General features: G+C 35.6%; 1 protein-coding gene across 2 annotated transcripts in view; it reads left to right on the top strand.

The window, feature by feature from the left end:
* ACBD6 (acyl-CoA binding domain containing 6) overlaps window positions 1-25,659 on the top strand; it is a 180,937-nt gene that overhangs the window by 29,513 nt on the left and 125,765 nt on the right. For both annotated transcript variants that reach the window (XM_070591731.1, XM_070591732.1), the window contains one exon: window positions 24,582-24,664. In XM_070591731.1, the coding sequence (XP_070447832.1) occupies window positions 24,582-24,664 (83 nt within the window). The remainder of the gene's footprint in view (window positions 1-24,581; window positions 24,665-25,659) is intronic.

Genomic DNA, 25,659 nt, shown 5'->3' with positions numbered 1-25,659 from the left:
TTTTTATTCATTATATTAATGCTTTATTTCCTTTCTAAATGTTCTGTAACATTCTTCCCAATTATGAGATTCTCTAATTCCATGGATGTTAGAGTAGCATACAAAATATTAAATTCCTATAATTTGCCTTTTACCACTATGATAGAGCTACTGAGTTACAATGAAAGATTTAATAATGTGTTTGTTTGTTCATTTACTTATTTTTCATTCCATCAACTTGTCTGGCATTAGTGCTAGATTTGGGGATACCGAAGTAAATATGGCATAATCCTTTCTCTCAGAGAGGTCAAAGTTGAGTGAAAGAGAAAAAATATTTAAACTGATTGTGGTGGAGTGTGAAGAATACTAATAGTATTGTGAACAAAGGGCGATGGAATCACAGGAATGACTGTCTGCTTGTTGACCATTGGAAAGCCATGGGGGTAACCGTTAAGCTGGGTCGTATGATTTGAGGAGGTTTGTTAGAGGAGGAAGAGGATGGAATTGTACTTTGGGTAGAGGCAGCAGGTGCAAAGGAGTAGACGCATAAGAGAGTTTGGCATGTTTAGAAAATGGAGAGAAGTTTAATGTGTATGGGTCATTGGTTATGAGAATATGGATAGGTAGATTAGGGCTAGATTGTTCTTTTTAGCTGCATTGTGAAGTTCTGTCTGGAATGAGGAGAGACTAGACTACCCTTTACAGTTCTTTAAAAGAAAAAATTACTTTGTTTTTAAATTTTATAATTCATTCGTATATTTAAAAACCCACTACTTGGCAGTCCTTATATCATTACTTGAGAATTATTAATATAAGGATTTTAACTTAATTATAAGAAGTTTAGATATTGATCTAGAATAATTCAGGTATGGAACAACTAACTTTTATGACTTGACTTGAAAGAATAAAGAGGTAGGTTATAATAGTGTGAACGTATCTTTAGTGCTTACATTTTCAATTAATCGTTTAGATTGCTATAGGAAATTTCAGGGCAATATGTAGGTCTGATGTCTTTACAGAAAACTGTTAAAATTTTATTCAAATTCTGAGTGTGAAATGTTAATAACATTCTAATATACACTCTCAAGTGTAAATAACACATTCTTAAATAATCATTAAATATTTAAAATGTTCAGTTTTTCCATTGATTTTATTGTACTTTACTTATCAAGATGTAAAACTAGAAACAATTCTGTCAAGGATCTTTTCTCTTTTAAACTTGTAATTTCAACTACATTATTTTTGTTTTACTAATCTCTGAAGGACTCTTTTTCATAAACCTTTGGTATCCGGTACACTCTATTGCCTAAGCTCTGTGGTCAGGTAGACTTTATTTACTAGATTCTGTCAGAGCTCATATTAGCCAGGATGGACTGTCAGAAGGAAAACTATCCCTCTAGTCTGTAAGGGAACAATCCTTAGCAAATTCAGGCAAAGGAATGCCCACTTAGGTAAAGATGGAGTGATTGACAATTAGGTTACCAGGTTTAGCTCATGAGTTGAATACTGACTGTACTGGACAAAATTATTTCAGATTAGTGGGGGTTTTTTAGGCTTATAAAACTCTTGGACATTATTTGATATAGCCTGGAAGTATCCTTCCTCTGACAGTTTTGGAAGTGATAAGATAGACCCAGATTAGGCTGTTAATTAATAATAACTTAAAAAATAACCTCATGAGTTTCCTTTTGGAATTGTGATGTTTTGGCCAATGTAGTTTAAAAATCACTATCTTAGACTATAATGCTTATTATTTATATTTAACTACATAGTCTATGAAAGTTTGTTTTAAATCATAAAATATTGTATGAGCACTTTGAAAAGAAATGACTCCAGATCTGTTAATTGCTATGGAAGTTACAACCCCATTGCAGGAGACTGCCTCCAAATCAAATGTGTAGTAAATATTTTCATAGAAATATGGTCATAAATAGTCTCAGGAAATCCCTCTTGAGTATGCTATATTTACATTTCAATTTTATGTTGTTGGTTTGTTGCTTTAAAATTGAATATAAATAGAATAACATGCTAATGGCTTCATCTTACATTTTAAGTTAAAGCTTACTAAATTAACCTTTTACCCCCAAAATAGCATCTTGAGTAAACACATGCAGTTTACTAGGTTTAAATGTTTTCTTGTGATCATGTGTGTTTTTCCCTTTGTAAAATTTAAGAGTTTTGTGTACATATAACTAGATATGTATCAGTCTACCTTGCACAAGCACCCCTCATTTAGTAGGATTCTGAATAAGAGGAGTTTATGAATTAAATAACAAATTGACTTAAATTTTTCCTCTTCGCCATGAAACTTGAGGATCTTGGCATTGCACATATATTACCAGATGGAGTGCTAAAGTTCTCTTACTGTGTGTGTTCTAGTTAATGTAAAATGAATGTGTGAGCTATTTTAAATGTACTACCAGCTATTTGTAAGATTCCTAGTCCCTAGCAAACAGACCTTTCTATTAAGAATAGAATAGTCACAAAGGACAAGTCGTCTTCTCATTTGGCTGTCATCATCAGGATATTCATTAACTGTTCACCAGCTGTGAGTCCTAGCTAATAGGAGTTTAGTCTCCTTAGCTAAGCTAGGATTGAACATTTCACTCTCTGGCTCTGTGAACTGCTGTTTTCTCATGTCCAAGGATACCCTTAACAAACTGTACAGATATAATTTGGGGGAAATGTTGGGAAATAGGACGGTAAATTATAGTTATAAAGTGCAAAAAAGTTAAATTATTGACCATGATTTCAAAATTGGAAATGTTAAGGTGGACTGGAGCCAAATTGTTAAAATATTAGAAATTTCTCTTGAATAACTGGACTATCTTAAGCTCTCTGTTATACTACCAGATTGCCTGATGGATTTGTCACTTCAGTATTTTAATGTTATGAATAATTTTAGAGTTTTATAATATGAATTATTTTTAGTGCTTTATACTACAGTTATGCACTGCATAATGACATTTTGGTCCTCAACAGACCACATATATGATGATGGTCCCATAATATTAGTAGCGTATAGCCTAGATGTATATACTATAGTAGGCTTTACCATCTAGGTTGTGTAAGTACTGTAGGGGAGGAAGAAATTTTCCTCTATCCTCTAGATTCTTCTGGCTGGTCTAAGAATTAAATTGACATGAGACAGAGTAACAGCAGAAAAACAAAAGTTTAATAACATGTATACATTAGATAAACCCAGGAAAACTTAAGTAACTCACTGAAACGGCTGAAGCTCTCACCTTAAATACCATTCTCAGCTAAAGACAAAAGAAGATGTTGGGGGTGGAAAGAGTCAGAGACTTCAAAGGGAAGGAAGGCATTCACAGGTAGGTGAAAAGGAGCAAATGTTTGGAAAAGTGTTTGTTTGGTCACACAGAAACAGAAGGATGCAGAGCGGAGCCCAACAAACAGACTTTTCTAGGTTCCTCCCTGTTCCTCCCTGTCTTGCAGTGGGTCTAACTTTATACACCTAGTTCATGTTGTGCTAAGGTGATAGCTTGCTTCCTGCAACAGGTTTTTTAAAATCTGAATTCTTTTAGGCAGCGAAAGGGGAGGCAACAAGAAACACTTTCTGAGTCTTTAGTTTCTTAAAAATAGCCTAAAATAATTCTCACGTGAGAGTGACATCAGCATCATGGTGGAGTGAGCTTTCCTGGTAATCTCTCCCCTTCACCACACAATGAAAAGGACATCCATGCTCCAGCAGAGGACATCCAAGCACAACGCAAAAGACATCTGAGAGACCCACACAGCAGTCGACGGAGGGCGGAGAGGCTAGCACCCCCCTCGGAGGAGGTGGAACAGGGTAAGAGAAAACTGCTCCCTCCCCAAAAGACTGTGACACCGGACTGTGGGAGGCCTCTGAGAGGAAAGGAACAGGGGAGGGGACATTTGTTCATGGGAACATCAAAGATCCCTGAGGGCCCTTGCAGCCTAGGGGAAAGCCCCTACCGAGGTGAAAGCTAACGTGGGGATGACTTCATCAAGCCAACACCCCAGGTGAGCAGATAGCAAGGGCAGAGCGAGAAAACCCAGAGAGCACACAGAAGACAGCGCCCCCTCCCTCCACCCGCCTAGTACCAGTTCCAGCACCTGAGATCTCAGCAGAGTGTAGAGGGCTCAGAATACACGACTCTTGACCCCCACCCAGTGGTGATAGGTGGTAACTGTGACCAAATAATACCACGATGTACAAAAACAGAGCATTGCCCTCTAGCAATATCAAAAATTACATTAAATCTCCAGACCAGAGAGAAAATAACAAGTACCCAGGAATCAGTCCTGAGGACACAGAAATCTGTAATCTAAATGACAGAGAATTCAAAATAGCTATCATCAAAACACTCAATGAGTCAAAAGAGAATATAGAGAAACAGTTCAATGAGTTCAGGAGCTACTTCACTAAAGAGATTGAAACTATAAAGAAGAATCAATCAGAAATATTGGAGGTGAAAGACACAATGGGAGAGAGAAAACAGAATATGGATTCTCTGAATGCGTGAGTGGGCACCACAGAGGGGTACATCAGCATAATCGAGGATAGACATGTTGAAGTACTCCAGATAGAGGAGGAGAGAGAACTAAGACTAAAAAGAAACGAAGAAAGTCTCTGAGAAATATCTGACTCAATTAGGAAATGCAACATAAGAATTACAGGTGTTCCAGAAGGAGAAGAGGAGAATGGAGCAGAAAGCTTGTTCAAAGAAATAATAGCAGAGAACGTCCCAAACCTAGGAAAGGAGATGGAAATCCACATGGAAGAAGCTGCCAGATCTCCTAAATATGTCAGTGTAAAAAAACCTACTGCAAGGCATATAGTAGTGAAACTGGCAAAAGTGAATGATAAAGAAAAAACGTTAAGGGAAGCAAGGCAGAAGAAAATAACCTACAAAGGAACCCCTATCAGGCTCTCAGTGGATTTCTCTGCAGAAACCGTACAAGCTAGGAGAGACTGGAATGACATGTTCAAATCTTTGAAGGACAAAAGCTTTCAGCCAGGAACACTCTATCCAGTGAAAATATCCTTCAGATATAATGGAGAAATAAAAACTTTCCAAGATAAAAGCCAAGGGAGTTTGTAGCCATGAGACTACCCCCCCCCCCACACACACACACACAAGAAATCCTCAAGAAGGCCCTCATACCTGGAAAAAAAAAGGGAGAAAGGGGTTATAAAGCACAGAGTAAGGAGATCAATAGGTAGACAAAATCAGAAAATTGTAGCTATACATCAGAACAGGTTAGCAAACACTCAAGAATAGCATTACAGATAGAGAGAAGGAAAATACCAAACACAGATAATCTTGTCAGTTTGATCACAAACTCACAACACAAGATGGAATAAGATGTGAGAAAAACAACTTAGGAGGGGAAGAGGAAAGGGACTGAATTGGTTTAGTCTAAGGAAATAAGAGGCCATTAGAAAATGGATCTTATCTATGAGATTTTGAATACAAACCTCATGGTAACCACTAAACAAAAAAGCAGAAGAGAGGCACAAATAATAAGTAAGGAGAAAACAAAGAAACACAACATAAAAAACTACATAACTCAATTGGTAGACCAAAATACACCGGACGAGAAACAAAGCAAATGCAGGAGAACAGGAAAATGAGTGATAAATTGTCAGCATTAAGCCGTCATATATCAATAATCACCCTAAATGTAAATGGATTGAATTCTCCAATAAAAGGACACAGGGTGGCGAGGTGGGTTAAGAACAAGACCCAACAATATGCTGGCTCCAGGAAACACATCGCAGCTCCAATGACAAACATAGGCTCAGAGTGAAGGGATGGAAGACAATACTCCAAGCTAACGGCAAACAAAAGAAAGCAGGTTTTGCGATACTTATATAAAATAATTCTCAAGTTAAAGAGACAAATTTTGGCATAGCAAATTTTGTTTGTTGTGGGTTTCCTTACTACTGATCTGATTATTGAGGTCTTTTGAGGAATAATAGACTGACAGGCAAAAGCGATGTAATTTTTTTTTTTTTTTAAGATTTTATTTTTTTTTTCCCCCAAAGCCCCCTGGTACATAGTTGTATGTTCTTTGTCATGGGTCCTTCTAGTTGTGCATGTGGGACGCTGCCTCAGCGTGGTTTGATGAGCAGTGCCATGTCCGTGCCCAGGATTCGAACCAACAAAACACTGGGCCGCCTGCAGCGGAGCATGTGAACTTAACCACTTGGCCATGGGGCCAGCCCCTGTAATTTTTTTTCTAGTTTAGTGGGCCAGTGAGCTAGCAGCCTTTGATCTCTCTACTGAGACAAGATGAAATGGAGTAAGAGAGACCTTTCTTTTCTTAGGACTCCGCAGGTGAATGCTGAGAAAAGGTTGGTTTGTTTGGAACAAAGAAATTGGAGACAGTTCTGCCTACCTACTAGGATGGTTTAGCACTGCAAGAGTAAGCAGGATTCACCATGTGTAGGACCATATATGTATTCTCTCTACTTGCTAAGGCAATCTGTCTTCATCCGGTCGTTGGGCCCCTGAAGGTTCAGGTTTTACTGCCAGGGTAAATTCCTCTCCCACCCTTTGGCCCCTGCACCCTCTCCCTTGAGGTGCACCCATAATTTCTTCCAGGCTTGTTTTACTTGTTGAGTTGCTCCAGTATGTTATACGGAGGGAGAGGGAGCCAAGGGTATGTGTTTAGTCTACCATCTTCCTATTGTTTTTAGGATAAGTTTGCTGTTTCTGTTGTCTTTCTGATATTTCCAGAGTTTCCAGATTTCCAAGGCTCTCTATTCAATATAATTTCCAAATACTGAGTAAGCTTTTGTTATAGTGTGATGTTAGGAAAGATAATTTATTTGGATTCTTGCTAAAGATAAACATTTAGTCATAGTCATTGTGTGAGTTTTTCTGATATTCGTCATAGTTAATTGAAAGGTATAGGTGGAAATATCTTTTAGAATTGCATATTCTTCCTATTTCATGCTTTATCAATCTCTTATCAAAGGAGTATTCTGCATGCCCGCTGTGCCTGTAAGCGGTGTGTTCACACTCTTCACGTGCTTTCTTAGGGTGGAGTTCCTGGACCAGCTGCATCCAAGGTGAAGTTTGCCATGAATTCTCTTCGAGCTGACCCTTACTAGTAACAGAAAATACCAGAGCAATTACTGCACACACATTAATGGTCTTCTAATCTCCAACCTTGCATGTAATTGCTGCTGTCCAATACAGTTGCTCACTGCCCAGGTTCTTTCCCAGGGCAGTCGTGCCAGGCCTTTATATGGAGTTAGAAAATGAGAAGAGAGCTTCTGAAACTTTTTGAAGGTTTTGCTTATAAACCTATCAACTTTGAAACTGTAAAACTAAGAAATTACATTGCCTTCTTTATTTTTTAGAAGACTCACCTGAATGTCGTGACAGCAGTAAGAGAAGAATAGCAGAAAAAGAGTTGAAGTTTCACTGATTGTAGTTATATTTCTGAAGAATTAATTATGAGCACATTTTCTTTATGGATTAGTACCATATTGGCCACAGTTTAGGAAGTATAATTCTAAGCTGGTATTACTTTTTTTAAAAGTGTATATACTCGTTAAATCCCTGCATGATCCAGAATTAATGCGATTTTGTGATTGTAGTGATGGGACAAGATCTTATCTAGTGGTTCTAGACTGCAGATTGCCTGTTAGAGCAAGGCCTCCTTGACTTCAGATCTGGACAATGAACTGTTCTATACGGGGAGTTTTTAGCTAACCAAACCTTCCTTTTTTTTTTTTCTTTCTGCTTTTTCTCCCCACATCCCCCCAGTACGTAGTTGTATATTCTAGTTATGGGTCAAACATATTCTTTTAAATAGCTAACCTTTTTATATTTTTAGATTAAAACTCTTTCTTATGTGATCATAAGTTCCTAGCTTCTTTAAACATAGTTTACTAAACACATTTCATCATTTTCCTCACCTCCCAGGGTGATCATTATGTGTATTAATTTTTGTGATAATGTAATGAGCTTACAGGCTGGCTAGGGTATAGGTTGTTTTATCCCTTCACCTACTATCTCTAAACTTTATACTCTTTTGGGTGCTTATTTTTTTATTGAGGTACAATGTAATTCACACACTCTCAAGAAATTAGTAAGTAGATCCTATGAACGACTTTAGGCAAATAAATTGATTATTTAGAAGAAATGGACTAATTTCTCAAAAAAATACAGTTCACCAAAGCTGACTGAATAAGAAATGGAACATCTGAATAGTTCCATGTCTATTAAAGAAATCGAATCTTTGATTAAAAACCTTACTGGAAAGAAAACCTCAGGTCCAGGTAGCTTCGCTGGTATACGATTGTTTAAGGAAGAAACAATGCCGATTTTACACAAACTCTGCCAGAAAATGGAAAAAGAGGGAACACTTTCCATTTCTTTTTGTATGACCAGAATAAACTTGACACTTAAGCCTGGCAAGAACGATACAAAAAAGGAAAATTCAAATCAACTGCTCTCATTAATGTAGATGAAAAAACCCTTAAAAATTTATTAATAAATTAATTCCATTGACAAATAAAAGGAATAACATGTCACAATGAAGTAGAGTTAATTCTAGGAATGCAAGAGTGGTTTAACTTTTGAAAAGTAGTGTAATTTGCCATATTAACAGAAAAAAAGGAGAAAGATTCCTATGATCATTTTGACAGAGGGGAAAATAGATTTGACAAAATTTGCTATCCATTTATGATAAAAAAACTCTTAACATGTTAATAGAAGGGAAGTTTCTTAATCTGATAAAGAATGTCTATAAAAGCCTATAGCAAACATCAAATTCAAATAATTTTAATCTTTGCATATTTGTTAAATGTTTTCGGCCCACAAGTTTGCACATCTAATGAATTCGTAATATGTATTTTTTAAAAATTATTGTTTTATTGAGGTTATATTGGCTTATAACATTGTGTAAATTTCAGGTGCACATTATTATATTTCAGCTTCTGTGTAGACTGCATTGTGTTTACCACCAAAAGTCTAGTTTCCATCCATCACCATACGTATGTGCCCATTTACCCTTTTTGCCCTCCCCCTACCTCCTTCCCCGCTGGTAACCACCAGTCTGTTCTCCTTATCTGTGTGTTGGTTTGTTTATTTTCCACATATGAGTGAAATCATATGGTATTTGTCTTTCTTTCTCTGACTTATTTTGCTTAGCATAATGCCCTTAAGATCCTTCTGTGTTGTCACAACTGGCACAATTTTGTCCTTTTTTTATGGCTGAGTTGTATTCTGTTGTAGCTGTATACCACTTCTTTATCCATTCATCCATTGATGGGCACTTGGGTTGCTTCCAAGTCTTGGCTATTGTGAATAATGCTGTGATGAATGTAGAGGTGCATATATATAAATATGTATTGTAAAAGTAGCAATCACAAAGCAATAGATGCTACATTTCATGAGAGCTGTCCATCCATAAGATAGCATTGATTTTCACTTGTGAATTTCCTAATGGCATTAATTAATATTCTCCTGTGTGCTTCCAATGAAAATATGAATTCATATGTTTGATTTAATTACTTGAATTTTGCTTTTTTCAAACACACTACTTTCATTAGTGGGATCATATCAATGAAATTTTGAGCTGTGAATCAAGAAGTGTGATTTGCTGTCGGTCCATGGTGTGTGTTGCTCCATTCTTTATCCAAGTGGCTTGTTTGTGCATCTGATTGATGGAATCTAGGTCATGAGCCTACATATCCTAGCTGTAAGGGAGTCTGAGAAATGAGGTTTTTGAAGATTCTGCTTTGGAAAATTGGGATTCATGATATGGGAACTGTTGAAATGTTGAGATAGTATTCAAAAGACTTTGGTAAGCCACAAATGACAGATGTTCACTAACCTTCTCTTGCCTGATCAATCTCTACACTTCTCTTTCATGAAATCATCCATCCTATTAGGATAATTGGTTGAACGCAGGCAAAGGTAATGGAAAAGAGAATGGAATGGAAACACACCTAGTTTAGCAATACTAATCTACTCATTTGTGTATCCCCATTCATGCATTCCATCAAAAAGCATTCACGGTTATTGGAATTCTAGGAAGATGGCAGTAGCTGTAGTATAGTTTTTGAATATTCCCAAATGATTCCTTAACAGAATAACCAAGACAGTGTAACCAAAAGCTCTTAGGCAATGTCTGTGACAAAACTAGTTGATCAGAGAAAATAGGGACAAACCATCAACAGCTACAGGATTTGTGTAGCTTTGGCATCTCAGTAAGAGGAAGCAGTAGGGAGTCTGACTGACTTGACTGGCAGAATCTTAAAATTGCCAGCAGGTAAATTTTAGAGGGATTTTTGTACACTTCAATTCGTGTCTGAGTGCAAAGGGCTCATGGTGAGGTCCTGTAGAACTGCCTAGGCTCTAGAGCTTCCAGAATTAACCAGCCAAAGCTCCCTTCCAATGCAAAACCTCACACTGAGAGGAATCTGCTGGGAATTTAATCAAAATCAAGTGGGATAAGGATAATAAAGACAAAGAAAAAGAAGAACCAGATAAAAGTGGGAGAGGCACCAGAGCCAAGGATCTTAAAACTATCCCAGCAACCAGATTTTTAAGTACTTCGTGGAAACAACAGAAAAGAGAGGTATAGACCCCAAAATCTACCCTGATCCACACTTCCATCTTAAAAATTCCATAACATTAATTTCATGTAAAGATGAACAACAGAAAGGATTGTGATTAAATCCTGTACAAAGTTACCGTCATTCAGGATTGTATTTTTTTCTTATAATATTCAGAAACTGTATCAGTGGTGAAAATAATGAAAGTGTGCTAATATTTTTATGGGATTTGGTAGGATTGCAATATTGCTTTCCAAAAGAGTAACAGCATTTTACACTGCATTAACTTATTATTAGTACCTGTTTCACTACTGTTTTACCAACTTGGATGATTTTGTTATCCTAATGGAATTAGTTTAAAATCCATTGCTCCTTGTTGTTTTAATTTACATTTTTTAAATGATTAGGGAGGTGAACATTTCCCAAAGTATTGATATAACATTGATATATATGTGTATGGATGTGAATAAAACCCTAAACTTCTGTGTAACTTCAATTATCTAATTGTTGCCTGCTCATAACCATGGTCTTTTTATCCATTGGGTCTTGATATTTTTCTTATATATGAGATCATTTTGATATATTGCTTATAATATTATAGAAATATTAGCCATTTGTTTTATATGCTTAAAATATAATTCCCTCTTATTCATTTTTACATTATTACAGAAATGCCAGTTTAAGTATTTGACTCTGTTGGTCTTTATGATTTTCTTTTGTGCTTAAAATCTAAAAAGTTGTGATTTCTGAATAGATATGATAAATACTATATTCAGAATAATTTTCCCAAGAACATTTAAATCTTGATCATTGTTACATTTGTAGAAAGTTAGTCATAATAACCTGAAGGTAGCTGTCCATGAGAGCCATTTAAAAATAGCATTAACTCAAGTAAAAATACTTCACAAAGTGCCTTACGTGTTGTACAATGGAAGCTGGGAAAATGTACAAGGGATAATCTTTTGTACCTTACTTTTAAAGTACCCTAGAACCAAGACTACTGACAATAGCTGGGAAAATAAAAAGATAAATTAATGTGTTTATTCTTAAATTCCGTTATAGAGTGGTAAAAGAGCAGTTTACCACTTTTTGTCTTGTCTTGTTGTATAGAGTGATAAAATTTACTTAGTGGATTATAAGGGGTCTATGATTCTATGAGTTTTATTGACCATATTAATTATCTGAAAAAATTCTCTCTCATATATTTTAGCGATGCAGATTAAAGTATTTGGTAAAAAAAAGAAAAGTTCTTCAGTTCTTTCATCTTGTAAAAAACTGCATCACTTTTTTAGCTAGTGTATATATACAAAGAATATTAGGAAATGCTGAAATTTGGAGGTTTGGATAAAATATCTACTTGCATATATTACTTCTGCTTTCTTTTTGTCTAAAAATTATTTTCTGATAGTAATTTAAGCACTTATGTAATATTTTTAATAATTGACATCCTTACTAAATGTCCCTTGTTAAGATTTTAGGAGATGATTTTTTTTTTTTTTAACTGTGCTGTATGTTTGTAATTTTAAGAGAAACTAAGGTTAAAAAACATAGATTTATGGAGTTTACTTTTCTTGAGAAATTTTGTAATTCTTACTGTTATAAACAGCAACCAACGATATCTTCATGGTAAGGTTTTTTTTAATGTTCTTAATGACAGATAATAGGTGAGATGAGATTAATATTCTTTCTTTTGTATGTGGAAATGAATAACTCTTCATGTTTCAGGAAAAAAACTACAATGAATATTTTTAAAGGATTATTTTAAGTGTTCTTTTTTAAAGGCTTAGAATTATAGTATTAGACTAATTGATTAAATTGTACATAATTTATCATAATAAGTCAGCCTGAAAAAAGAGTTCTATGTTTATTTTAATTTTAAAATTTCCTCTTGAACTAATGAAGTACTTCACTTAAAAATTGTAAAAAATATGCACAAGAAATGGAACAAAATTTTAATTCAGAATATTGTAAATATGTAATAATGGTTTCTAAAGTAGCTTGGAGCAGTAACAATTTAATAGAAAAAGTACAGCTTTAGATATCAGAAGATCTTGGTTTGAATCTCAATTTTGTCACTTACTGTGTGGCATTGGGTACTTCACTTCTCTTATCTTCAGTTTTCTAATCTATAAAATGGATATATAGTCATCAAATATAAGGCAGACAACTATTCAGTTTTTAATATTTTAAAAATTCTAGGGGCTGGCCCAGTGGCATAATGGTTAAGTTCACATGATCCACTTTCGTGGCCTGGGGTTTGCAGGTTCACATCCCTGGTGTGGACCTAGCACTGCTTGTTGAGCCATGCTGTGGCAGCATCCCACGTAAAATAAAGGAAGATGTTAGCTCAACAAGAATCTTCCTCGAGTAAAAAGAGGAAGATTGGGAACAAATGTTAGCTCAGGGCCAATCTTCCTCACCAAAAAAATAAATAAATAAAATAAAAATCTTGATGTGTCTTAAAATTGATGGTGTTTTATATTTAATTCGCTGTGTTTTTTCTTTCTTAGCATTACAGAAAACAATGGTACTTCTTATAATTGATGATCTACTAGATTAAATGAAATACAGTAAAAATGCCAACTTTATAGAATTGTTTTGAAGTTGGAATTGGATAATATATATAAAGTGCAAAGCACCTGGAAGACACTCCTTAAGTCCTAGTTTCCTTTCCTCTTTTCTTTTTTTTTTTAAGGTATGCTTTTTGGTAAGGAAGATTGGCTCTGAGCTAACATCTGTTGCCAACCTTTCTCTTTTTTTTTGCCCTCCCCAAAACCCCAGTACATAGTCATATATCCTAGTTGTAGGTCATTCTAGCTCTTCTATGTGGGATGCCACCACAACATGGCTTGATGAGTGGTGTGTAGGTCCTCACCCAGGATCCAACCTAGTGAACTCTAGGCCTTTGAAGGAGACTGTGTGAACTTAACCACTCGGCCACAGGGCCAGCCCCACCTTTTTTCTTATTGACAGAATTAAGTTTTTTGGTTGGTTGGTTTTGGGGTTTGTTGTTTTATAAGGAGAATTAGAAGTTTAAAGCTATTAGATAGAGACTCATGGGCCAATATTGTAAATCCCCACATAAAAACATCTTGTATCTGTATTGCTGAGACACTTTCACTTTGGAGAAATGGCTATATTTTGGCTAATAATTATTATTATTATATCAGCTAACGTACATAGTGTCCACTTTGTGTTGGGCACTGTTCTGTTTTACATATATATTTTAAATCCTAAAACACCCATATGAGATAAGTACTATTATTCCTATTTTTACAAATAAGAAAACTGAGGCAGAGAGGTTAATTTACCAGAAGTCGTACAGCTAGACCTATAAACACGTTAAGCAAAAAAACCCAATAAAACAGAAGCCAAAAACAGTAGTATGTGGAAACAAGAAGCCCCCTCCTTGCATATGTTAGCCTGATAATCTTTGAAATAGTTATTTTTCAGATGGAAAAGAAAGTTTGACAAGGTTTTAAATCTTGACCCTGCAACTGAGTAAGGTGGAATCTGACTCAGGTGATAAAGATTCAGCCAACAACTTATCCTTTCCCTTTGAGTGAAGGAACATTTCAGTGTCTCAAATAATATAGTCTGAGGCAATATAAGAATTGGCAAATTTTATCCTATTGGCTGCCAAATTGGAGTCTCTTTCTTTAACTGCTGATGCAACATAAAAATAGCTTAATGGATTTTGAGTAGGGAGAAATGGAATAAACTTCTTAAGCCTCTATGAGAAACATTTCATTGGACTGGAAATCAAGAGGGTAAAGTAGCCAAAGTTTACCCCTTCTTGTAGATGAAGTGGATGGAGAGGAAAACTAATGCATCTTTGGCAGCTTTCTTCTGAATTCAATCTGATAATGGCAGATTATTTTTAAAATATTACTTCTGCTTAAGGTCTAATCTCCCTCCTTCCCCCCAAAAAAGATGTCACTTGCATTCTGGCATGCTTTGTGCAGTTACTTCTGAAACAGGAATTAATCCCAGGAAGAAGAAATATATTTAGAATACACTATAATCAAATTATGGAGTCAATTTTTTTCCCTAAAGATTTTAATTGAGTCTATATTATGCTTCATGTGCAAAGATATTCATCATATCTTTGTTTATGGTGAGAAAGTGAAAATAACCTAAATAGACAACTGCCAGATAATGTTCAGTAAATTATAGTACATTACTTCATGGAATATTATACTGGTTTTTAAATTAATGTTTATGGGACTTCTGCATGGTGGAGTAATAGGGATGAGATTTACTCTTTTGTCTAAAACAGGAAGAAAACCAGATATGATAGATGAAACAGTGATTTTCAGTCATTGCACTAAGAGTAGTGTAAAACTAGGAGAGAAGGGAAACAAACCAAATGAGCCCTACAGTTGCCTCAGCTAATTGCCTGAAAGCAATTTCCAGACTATGGTGCAGCCCAGAGAGCCTGGCTGTCTTGCTGATTTGAGCCAGAAAACGCAGGGCCAAGTACTAGAGAGGATGTTCCTGCATAGAGAGAGAGAGTTCCAGAGATCTGAGGGGGGTCTCTTTGGCTGAATACTAATCTGTGTGTGTGTCAGAGGGAACTAAGAGGCTGGGGGAAAGAAAGGGAAGAAAACAGTAGGCCAAATAATTCCTGGAGCTGACACAGGACTGAGCATATTTCGTTTCCTACTAGTCAGAGTGGAAAGAAAATGTAATATATGGAGCATATAGTAGAGGCCTCAGAAGGGTTTCACTTCAGTAGTGAGGCTAAATTGAGCTCTAGATTAAAGGCTGCTCTGCTCCTGCCTTAACAAAGCTTAAAAGTGTGTTTCAAAAGGATCAAATTGATTCCAGATAACTGAATTCATGCCAAAACAAAGTCAAACGTAATTTAAAGGAACACAACAAAATCCAGCACAGTGTAAAATTTACAATGCCTGCCTTACAAGTCTTTCAAGCTTGCAAAAATAGCAGGAAAATCTGACCTTAACCAGGAGAAAGGCTTGTCAATGGAAACAGATGCAGAAATAATAGAGATGAAGACAGCTATTATATTTTATATATTCAGGAAAGTAGAGAAAAACATGAACATAATGGAAAGAGAAATGGAAGATAGAAAAAGACCCAAATGGAACTCCTAGAGATGGAAGAAAATAATATCTGAAATGTAAAGTACATTGGATAGGATTAATAATGGATCAGACATTGCATGAGAAAATATTAGTGAACTTGAAATGCAGCAAGTGAAGCTAATGAAAATGAAGCACAGAGCATAAAAAGACTGCACAAAAAATGAATGGAGCCCCAGTGAGCTATGGGAAAATGTCAAGCAATGTAGCATATGTATAATTGGAGTCACAGAAAGAAGAGAAAAAGCAAAAGAGAAGAAGACAGAAAAAAATATTAGTAAATGATAGCTGAAATTTTAAACATTTGGTGAAAACTATAAATCAAATTTTCCAGCCTTTTTACCCTTGATATTTGGAGCTGGGTAATTCTCTGTTGTGGAGGGCTGTCCTGTGCATTATAGGATGTTTAGCAGCAACTCTAGTCTCTACTCACTATATGTCAATAGGACCACACACTTGTGACAACCAAAAATTGCCCCAGACATTGCCAGATATCCTTGGGGAAGATGGGGGGCAGAAAAATCTCTCTTGTTGAGAATCACTGCCATAAGCTTATAGATCCAAGAAGCTTAATGAACCTCAAGCAGAAGAAATGTAAAGAAAACCATATTAAGACACATCATAATCAAATTGTTGAAAAACAATGGAAAAAAGAAACTCTTAAAAGCATTCAGACAAAAAACATGATACAAAGGGAAAAAGGTAAGAACTTCAGCAGACTTCTTTTCAGAAGTCTGAAATCAGTGGGGCAACATCAAAAGGAAAAAACTATCAACTTATAATTCTATACCAGTTAAGACAGCTTTTAAAAATGAAGTTGAAATTTACTTACCATGATAATGGACATTAATGAAAAAACACAGGTAACATTACACTCAGTGGTGAAAGACAGAAAGCTTTTCCAGGGGCCAGCCCCGGGGCCAAGTGGTTAAGTTCGCGTGCTCTGCTTCGGCGGCCCGGGGTTTCGCTGGTTTGGATCCTGGGCAAGGACCCAGCACCACCCATCAGGCCATGCTGAGGTGGCGTCCCACATGCCACAACTAGAAGGAGCCACAACTAGAAGGACCCACAACTAAAACATACACTATGTACTGGGGGGTTTTGAGGAGAAGAAGGAAAAATAAAATCTAAGAAAAAAGGAAAGCTTTTCCCTTAAGATCAGGAATAAGACAAGGATGCTTGATTTTACCACTGCTGTTCACCATTGTACTATAAATTCTAGCCATAGCAATTAGATAGGAAAAAAGTAAATAGCATCCATATCAGAAAGGAAGAAGTAAAACTATCTCTGTTGACAGATAACATGATCCTATACGTAGAAAATCTAGAGAATTCACAAAAAAATTATGAGAGTTAATACGGCAAAGTTGCACGACACGAGAGCAACATGCAAAACTCAGTTGTGTTTCTATACACCAGCAATAAACACCTCAAAATGGAAACTAAGAATAAACAGTTCCATTTACAATGGCATTCAAAAGAATAAAATACCAGGAAATAATTTTAACAAGGAGGTGAAAGATTTTACACTGAAAACTTTAAACCATTGCTGAAACAAAATAATACCTCAATAAATGGAAAAACATTCCATGTTCATAGATTGGGAGATTTTGTACTGTTGAGATGGCAGTACTACCCAAAGTGACCTATTGCCATTTTTGCAGAAATGAAAAAGCCAATCTTTAAGTTCATATGGACTTTCAAAGAGCCCCAAATAGTCAAAACAATATTAAAAAAGAACAAACTTGGAGGATTCACACTTGGAATTTCAGCTTACTGTAAAGCTTCAGTAATTAAAACTGTGGTACCTGCATAAGTATAGACACATAGACCAATAGAATAGAATTGAGTCTAGAAGTAAACCCTCACGTTTATGGTCAATTGATTTTCAGTAAGCGTGCCAAGACCATTCAATGGGGGGAAAATAGTCACTTAAACAAATGATGGGAGAACTGGGTATACACATGCAAAAACACACTATATACAAAAGTTAACTCAAAAGGGATCAATAACCTAAATAATATGAGTTAAAACTATAAAACTCTTTGGAAGTAAACATAGGGATATATCTTAAGGATTTTGAATTTGGCCATGGATTCTGAGATATAACAGCAGAAACACAAGCAACCAAAGAAAAGAAAGATAAATAGGACTTCATCAATATTGAAAACTTTCCTGCTTTAAAAACACTATCAAGAAAGTGAAAAAACAACAGAATGGAAGAAAATATTTTCAAATCATGTATCTGATAAAGATATAGTATCCAGAATATATAAATAGTTTTTACAACTTAACTACAAAAGATAACTAATAAATGGGCAAAGGACTTGAATAGACATTTCTCCAAAGAGAATAGCCCACAACCGCTTGGAATATTAGTTATTAGGGAAATGCAAATCAAAACCACAATGAGATACCACTTCACATACACTAAGATGGCCTTAATAAAAAAGGCAAATATTAACAAGTGTCGGCAAGGATGTGGAGAAATTGGAACCATCTTACATTGCTAGTGGGAATGTAAAATGATGCAGCTGCTGTGGGAAATAGTTTGGTAGTTCCTAAAAACGTTAAACATAGAATTACCGTATGACCTAGCAATTCTACTCCTAGGTATATACCCAAAAGAATTTGAAAACAGGTACTCAAATATCTATACACAAATGTTCATAGCAACGTAATAGCCAAAAAATACAAAAATTCAAATGTCTTTCAATGGATGAATGGAGAAACAAAATAGAATATATAAAAACAATAGAATATTACTCAACCATAAAAAGAAGTGACGTGCTGATACATGCTGTAATGTAGATGAACCTCAAAAACGTGCTAAGTGAAAGAAACCAGACACAAAAGGCCACATATTGTATGATTGCATTTATATGAAATATCCAGAATGGGTGAATCCGTGGAGACAGAAAGCAGATTGGTGGCTGCCATGGTTTGAGGGAGAAGGGGCTAGGGAGTGACTGCTTTAATGGGTTCAGGGATTTCTTTTGGGGCGATGAAAGTGTTTTGAATATCTATGATAGTGTATAGAATATATGGAATATCTGTGATAGTCTAGAAAAGATAAAACTCTGGAGAGAGTAAAAAAATAAGTATTTGCCAGAGCTTCAGAGGGAGGGAAGGGATGAAGAGGTGAAGCACAAGACTTTTAGGGCAGTGAAACTATTCTAAATGATATTGTAGTGGTGGGTGTATGTCATTCTACATTTGTCGAAACCTTTTATACAACACAAAGAGTGAATCCTAATGTAAACTATGGACTTTAATTGAGAGCAATGTATTAATATTCACTCATCAATTTTAATGTACAACACTAATGTGCAAGATGTTAATAATAGGGGAAAATTGGAGGGAAGAGAGTATATAGGAACTTTCTGTACTTTCCACTCATTTTTTTGTAAACCTAAAACTACTCTAAAAAATAAAGGCTATTAATTAATTAAAAAATAAAAAGAACTATACTCATTCCTTTCCAAAATACCATATAACTTCTAATTACTAGTATGTATTTTCACAGCAGATAATTGCCAAGCAGACCACAGGTATCTCTTGTAATTTGCCTGTTTCACATTAAGAGGTTCAGTAAGTAACACTGATAGAAACTATGATTGTCTCATGAACAAACTTGTGTTCTTGCCTCTAGTCTTGGCCCCTAAAATATATTAATTACCCTCCAGCAAAGAATATGAACACATACGTTCTCTAATATTCTGAGCATACTCTCACCACAGGGCCTTTGTACTGGCTGTTTTCTATATCTGGAACAATCTCCCACAGATATCTGGAACACTCACTTCTTTACTTCCTTTAAGTCTTTATTCAAATAACCTTCTCAATGTGGCCCTGCTTGACCATCTTATTTGAAATTATAACCCTCTTCCCCACATTAATTTTTTTCCATAGTACTGATCACTTTTTAATCTTAGAAAACTTGTTTTCTGTCTCCCTCAGACATGACATGATTTGGGTGTGTTAATTTTGTATCCTGCAGCTTTGCTGGATTTGTTTATTCTAACAGTTTTGCGTGTGTGTGTGCGTGTGTGTGTATATCTTTAGGTTTTCTACATGTAAGATCATGTTGTCTATGCACAGAGATAATTTTACTTCTTCCTTTACAGTTTGGATATCTTTTATCTATTTATTTATTTTTTTGCCTAATTGCTTTGGCTAGGACTTCCAATACTGTGTTGAATAAAAGTGTTAAGCGTGGGCATCTTTGCATTGTTCCCAGATCTTAGAGGAAAAGCTTTCAGTTTTTCACCATCAAATATGACTTTAGCTGTGGGATTTTCACCTTGGGCATTTATTATGTTGAAGTAGTTTCCTTCGGTTCCTAGTTTTTTGGGCGTTTTTATCATGAAAGAGTGGAATTTTGTCAGATATTTTTTCTGTATCAGTTGCGATGATCCTGCAGTTTTTTGTTCTTTATTTTGTCAGTGTGGTGTGTTGACACTGGTTTTCATCTGCTGAATCACGCCATCCTTATGTGTGCAGAATAAATCCCACTTGGTCATGGTGTAGAATCCTTGGAACGTGCTGTTACGTCCAGTTTGCTAGTATTTAGTTGAGGATTTTTGTATCAGTACTCCTCAGATAGTGCTCTGTAGTTTTCTTCCAGTTTCTTTGTCTAGCTTTGGTATCAGAGTAATGCTGGCCTCATAAAATGAGGTTCAAGGCTCCCTCCTCTTAATGTTTTTGGAAGAGTTTGAGAAGGATTGGTGTTAAGTCTTCTTTAAATGTTTGGTAGAATTCTCCAGTGAAGTCATCTCGTCCTGGGCTTTTCTTTGTTGGAAGATTTTTGATTTCTGATTCAGTCTCCTTACTCGTTGAAAGTCTTTTCAGATTTTTTATTTATTCATAATTTAGTCATGGTAGGTTATATGTTTCTAGGAATTTATCTGCTTCTTCTAGGTTATCCAATTTGTTGGCATATAATTAATTGTTCGTAGTAGTCTCTTATAGTTTCTATTTCTGTGGCATTGGTCATAAAGTCTCCTCTCACGTTTCTGATCTTAGTTGAGTTTACTCTCTTTTTTCTTCGTTAATCTAGAGTAGTTCATGGCTTTCTATTCCCGAATGACATTCTTCATGTAGATGTACCACAGTTTGTTTATTCACCTATTGAAGGACGTCTTGGTTGCCTCTAGGTTTTGTCAGTTATGAAAAAACTACTGTAAACCTTCATGTTTTGTGGACATAAGCTTTCAACTCATTTGGGTAAATACATAGGAGCATGATTGCTGGGTTATATGGTAAGAGTGTGTTTAGTTTTGTAAGAACTGCCAAACTGTCTTCCAAAGTGGCAGTTCCATCTTGCATTCCCTCCAGCAGTGAATGAGAGTTCCCGTTGCTCCACATTCTCGCCAGCATTTGGTGTTGTCAGTGTTTTGGATTTTAGCCGTTCTAAGAGGTGTGAGGTGATATCTCGTTGTGGGTTTGATTTGCATTTCCCTGATGATTAGTGGTGGTGAGCACCTTTTCATGTATCTTTTGGCCACCTGTGTGTCTTCTTTGGGAAGTCTCTATTCAGATCCTCTGCCCATTTTTTAATTGGATTTTTTTTTCTATTGAATTGTGTGAGTTCTTTATATATTTTGGATGTTAGTCTCTTATCAGATAAATAATTTGAAAATATTCTCTCTCATTAGGTAGGTTGCCTTTTCATTTTGTTGATGGTTTCCATTGCTGTGCAGAAGCCCACTTATTTATTTTTGCTTTTGTTGCCTTGGGTTTTGGTGTCAGATCCAAAAACTCATCACCAAGACCAATGTTAAGGAACTTATGCCTGTGTTTTCTTTTAGGAGTTTTATGTTTTCAGGTCTTATGTTTAAGTCTTTAATTCATTTTGAGTTAATTTTTTTCTATGACGTAAAATAGTCATCCAGTTTTATTTTTTTCCATGTTGCTGTCTAGTTTTCCGAATACCATTTTTCTCAGAGACTGTCCTTTCCCCATTGTATGTTCTTGTCTCCTTTGTCATAAATTAATTGACCATAAGTGTGGGTTTACTTCTGGGCTCTCTATTTTGTTCCATTGATCTATATGTCTATTTTTATGCCAATGTCATACAGTTTTGGGTTATTATAACTTTGTAGTAAAGTTTGAAATCAGGAAGTGTGATGCTTCCAGCTTTGTGCTTTCTTAAGATTGCTTTGGCTACTCAATGTTTTTTGGTGGTTCCATACAAATTTTAGGATTATTTGTTCTATTTCTGTGAAAAATGCCATTGGAATTTTGATAGGGATTGCATTGAATCTCTAGATTGCTTTGGGTATGTGGGCATTTTAACAGTATTCTTCCAATCTATGATGACATCGTATTTTTCCGTTTGTTTGTATCGTCTTCAATTTCTTTCATCGGTGTCATAGTTTTCAGTGTACACGTCTTTCACCTTCTTGGTTAAATTTATTTCTAGGTGTTTTATTCTTTTTGATTCAATTGTAAATGGGACTGTTTTCTTAATTTCTCTTTCTAATGGTTTGTTATTAGTGTATAGAGATGCAACAGACTGTTGTATATTATTTTGTGTCCTGCAACTTTACTGAATTTGTTAATTAGTTCTAACAGTCTTTTGGTAGAGTCTTTAGGGTTTTCTATATTTGGTATCATGTCATCTGCAAACAGTGACAGTTTTACTTCTTCCTTTCCAGTTTGGATCCCTTTTATTTCTTTTTCTTGCTTAATCGCTCTGGCCAGGACCTCCAATACTATGCTGAGTAAAAGTGGCAAGAATGAGCATCCTTGTCTTGTTCCTGATCTTAGAGGTAAAGCTTTCAGCTTTTCACCATTGAGTGTGATGTTAGCTGTGGGCTTTTCACACGTGGCTTTTACTATGTTGAGGCATGTTCCTTCTGTATCCACTTTGTTGAGAGTTTATCATGAATGGATGTTGAATTTTGTCAAATGCTTTTTTCTCCATCTCTTGAGATGATCATATGATTTTTCTCTTTCATTTTGTTAGTGGGGTGTATCATATTGATTGATTTACAGATGTTGGACCATTCTTGCATCCCTGGAATAAATTCCACTTGATCATGCTATATGATCCTTTTAATGTTTTATTGAATTTGGTTTGCTAATATTTTTGTTGAGGATTGTTGTTCTATGTTCATCAGAGATATTGGCCTGTAATTTTCTATTGTTTTGTTGTTGTTGAGTTTTAGGAGTCTTTTCAACTATGTTTTGCATACCAATCCTTTATTATATATGTACTTTACAAAGATTTTCTCCCAGTTTTTGGTTTGTCATTTCATTCTCTTAACAGTGTCTTTCACGGAGCAGACATTTTTAATTTTAATGAAGACTAGCATCAATTTTGCTTTGATGGATTGTGCTTTTGGTGTTGTATCTAAAAAGTCATTGCCAACCCCAAGGTTACCTGGATTTTCTCTGTGTTATCTTCTTGGAGTCAATTCTTTTTCAGGAAGCTGTGCTCAACACTCTGTACTTGGTTTTGTCTCTTTCTTTTTCCTTTGGTATCTAGTTTTCTCATTTCCAGTTTTATTATTCATTTAGCAAGCATCTCTTGAGCATCAAGTGTGTTTCAACTTTATCACTCTAATGAAATATTTATTTAGAATATAATTGGATTAAATAAAAGAAGTTCTCCCTTGGATTGTGCTTTTTTGGTATAAAGACAAGCGTTCTCCATCTCCAAAATTCTTTGCTCTTGTTCTCTAAGAATGGTCCTCAGAGAATAGAGGCAGCTGGCGTTTACTTAGTGCTTCTTATTTGCCAGCGTGAGATTAGTGTACTTTATAAACTTTGTCATTTAATCATGACGGTAGTTGTTGTTTATGATATTGTATCTTAGTTTCTGTCATAAATTGATAACTGACTTGATTCATCTCAAAAATTTTCACCATTTCTTGAAAGTTAAGTTCTCCCGATGGTATTAGGAACTGATGAAATACGCTGCCTCCAGATCTTTTTCCTTAACCCAGCGTTTCACAGACTAAAAGGAAAAGCACAACAACAACAACAAATAAAATCCCTTCTTTCAAGTACAGAAAAAAACCCATGTGTATGGGGATTGCCTGTATTTTTTTTGAAGTGAAATTAGTCTTTTTGCAGTCAAATTAAGCAATAAAAATATTTAATCTTGATTCTAAGATAATATTTATGTTCAGAGTGAGAAGTTTGGTTTTTGCAAGGTGTCCTGGCCTAAAAACTGTCTGTATTGCAGGAGATGTGGGCTTTTGCAGAGGTTCCAGTTTGATCCTTTCAAGTGATAACAACATCAAAGTTTGCTGTTTTCACATTACATGTTTTGGAAGACTCTTATTTCTAAATTTAATCTTAACCTTGTGCTTTTTTGAGAACAAGGAGGGCCAAGGCCTATTGAATACTTGATTTTGGAGGGTGTTTCCATACAGTTTGCTTCTTTTTTCTTTTATTTTAGATCTCAACTTCCTTTCCTCTCTCCTCTCCATCTTTTCTCCTTCCTTATTGTCACCTAAAAATAATTTCTTTATGGTTGAATTTGAAGTTTTATTATGGTTTAGTTTCTTTCTGATTTAGGAACTTTAATTTTATTAATCTAGGTATGATATTCCTGATCACACTCATGTCTGGTATTTATATTTCACATTTTATTTTCATTTTTCCGTATTGAACATCCGTATTTTCCACAATGAACATGGTTTACATCTTATAATCAGTAGGGAAATGGCTGTTAGCTGGCCCCAGAAGGCAGCGGTGGAGTGAGCTCAGCTTGCTCCTGGGTACTCATTCCACTGCTGTGTTGACCTGAGAGTCCTCTTGCCTGTCTGATGCCGTCTTGAAATTGTTACTGGAGCCTTGGAGAAATGGTGGACGGTCAACTATTTATTATTCCTTAGCAAAGTAGTATTTTTTAACTGGTTTAAATACACACTGCTTTAATCCATATGCCTTTTTTCCACCCTTTCTTTTTTTTCCCACAGTCACCAGAGAAGAAAGGAAAAGCAGCAAATACTGGTTTTGGTGGGCCAGTTGTTAGTTCTCTGTATCACGAAGAAATCATCAGGTAATTTCTGTTCTGATGTTCGATAATAGGGATATAAACATACATGTATATGTGTATATATATGTGTATGTGTGTATTTTTTTAGTCCTGAAAACTTCCACTTGTGAAGAACTTTTACTTAAGATGGAGCTGATTGGGTAGTATCTCTAGTAGGATAATGAATGTCAGGAAAGAATTTTTTAGGTGTATAATCTTTAAAATCACTAAGTGTCTGGATCAGTGCCAGATAGTAACTTTTCCCGCCACATAAGTAGTTGGTGGGGCAAGGTTTTGTGTCTCAGATAATCTAAAGCTGTGGATTTTTGTTGTTGTTGTTAGTTTTCCTCAAAACAATATTATTTCTTTTGAAGACTTTTATTTTGGGCTCTATATCCAAAAGAATTAAAAGCAGAATGTCAAAGGCACATTTGCACACCCATGTGCATAGCAGCATTATTCATAGTAGCCAAGAGGTGGAAGCCACCCAGTGTCCCTCAGCGGATGAATGGATAGACAAAATGTGGTGTGTACATATAACGGAATACTATGCAGTCTTAAAAAGGAAGGAAATTCTGACACATGCTAGAACATGGATGAACCTTGAGGACATTGTGCTAGGTGAAATAAGCCAGTCACAAGATGATAAATACTCTCTGATTCTACTTAGATGAGGTATCAAGAGTAGTCAGACTCATAGAAATAGAAAGTAGAATGGTGGTTACCAGGATCTGGAAGGAGTGGGAAATGGAGCGTTGTTATTTAACGGGTATAGAGTTTCAGTTTTGCAAGATGAAAAAGGTCTAGAGCTCTGTCGCACAACAATGGCGAATGTACTTCACACTACTGAACCGCACACTTGGAAGGGATGAAGATGGTAAATTTTATGTTATATGGGGTTTTTTAACCGTGATTAAAAGTTTATTAAAGGTTATTTTGTATTGTTTAACAAAGGTCTTAAATTTTGTATGTTATGTATAAAATTTCTAGGGTCATCGTTTTCTTTCAGCACTGTGTTT

Source organism: Equus przewalskii, chromosome 23 (assembly GCF_037783145.1).
Source record: "Equus przewalskii isolate Varuska chromosome 23, EquPr2, whole genome shotgun sequence".
In the NCBI taxonomy this organism is placed as follows: Eukaryota; Metazoa; Chordata; class Mammalia; order Perissodactyla; family Equidae; genus Equus; species Equus przewalskii.
This window is presented reverse-complemented; position numbering and strand designations above follow the sequence as displayed.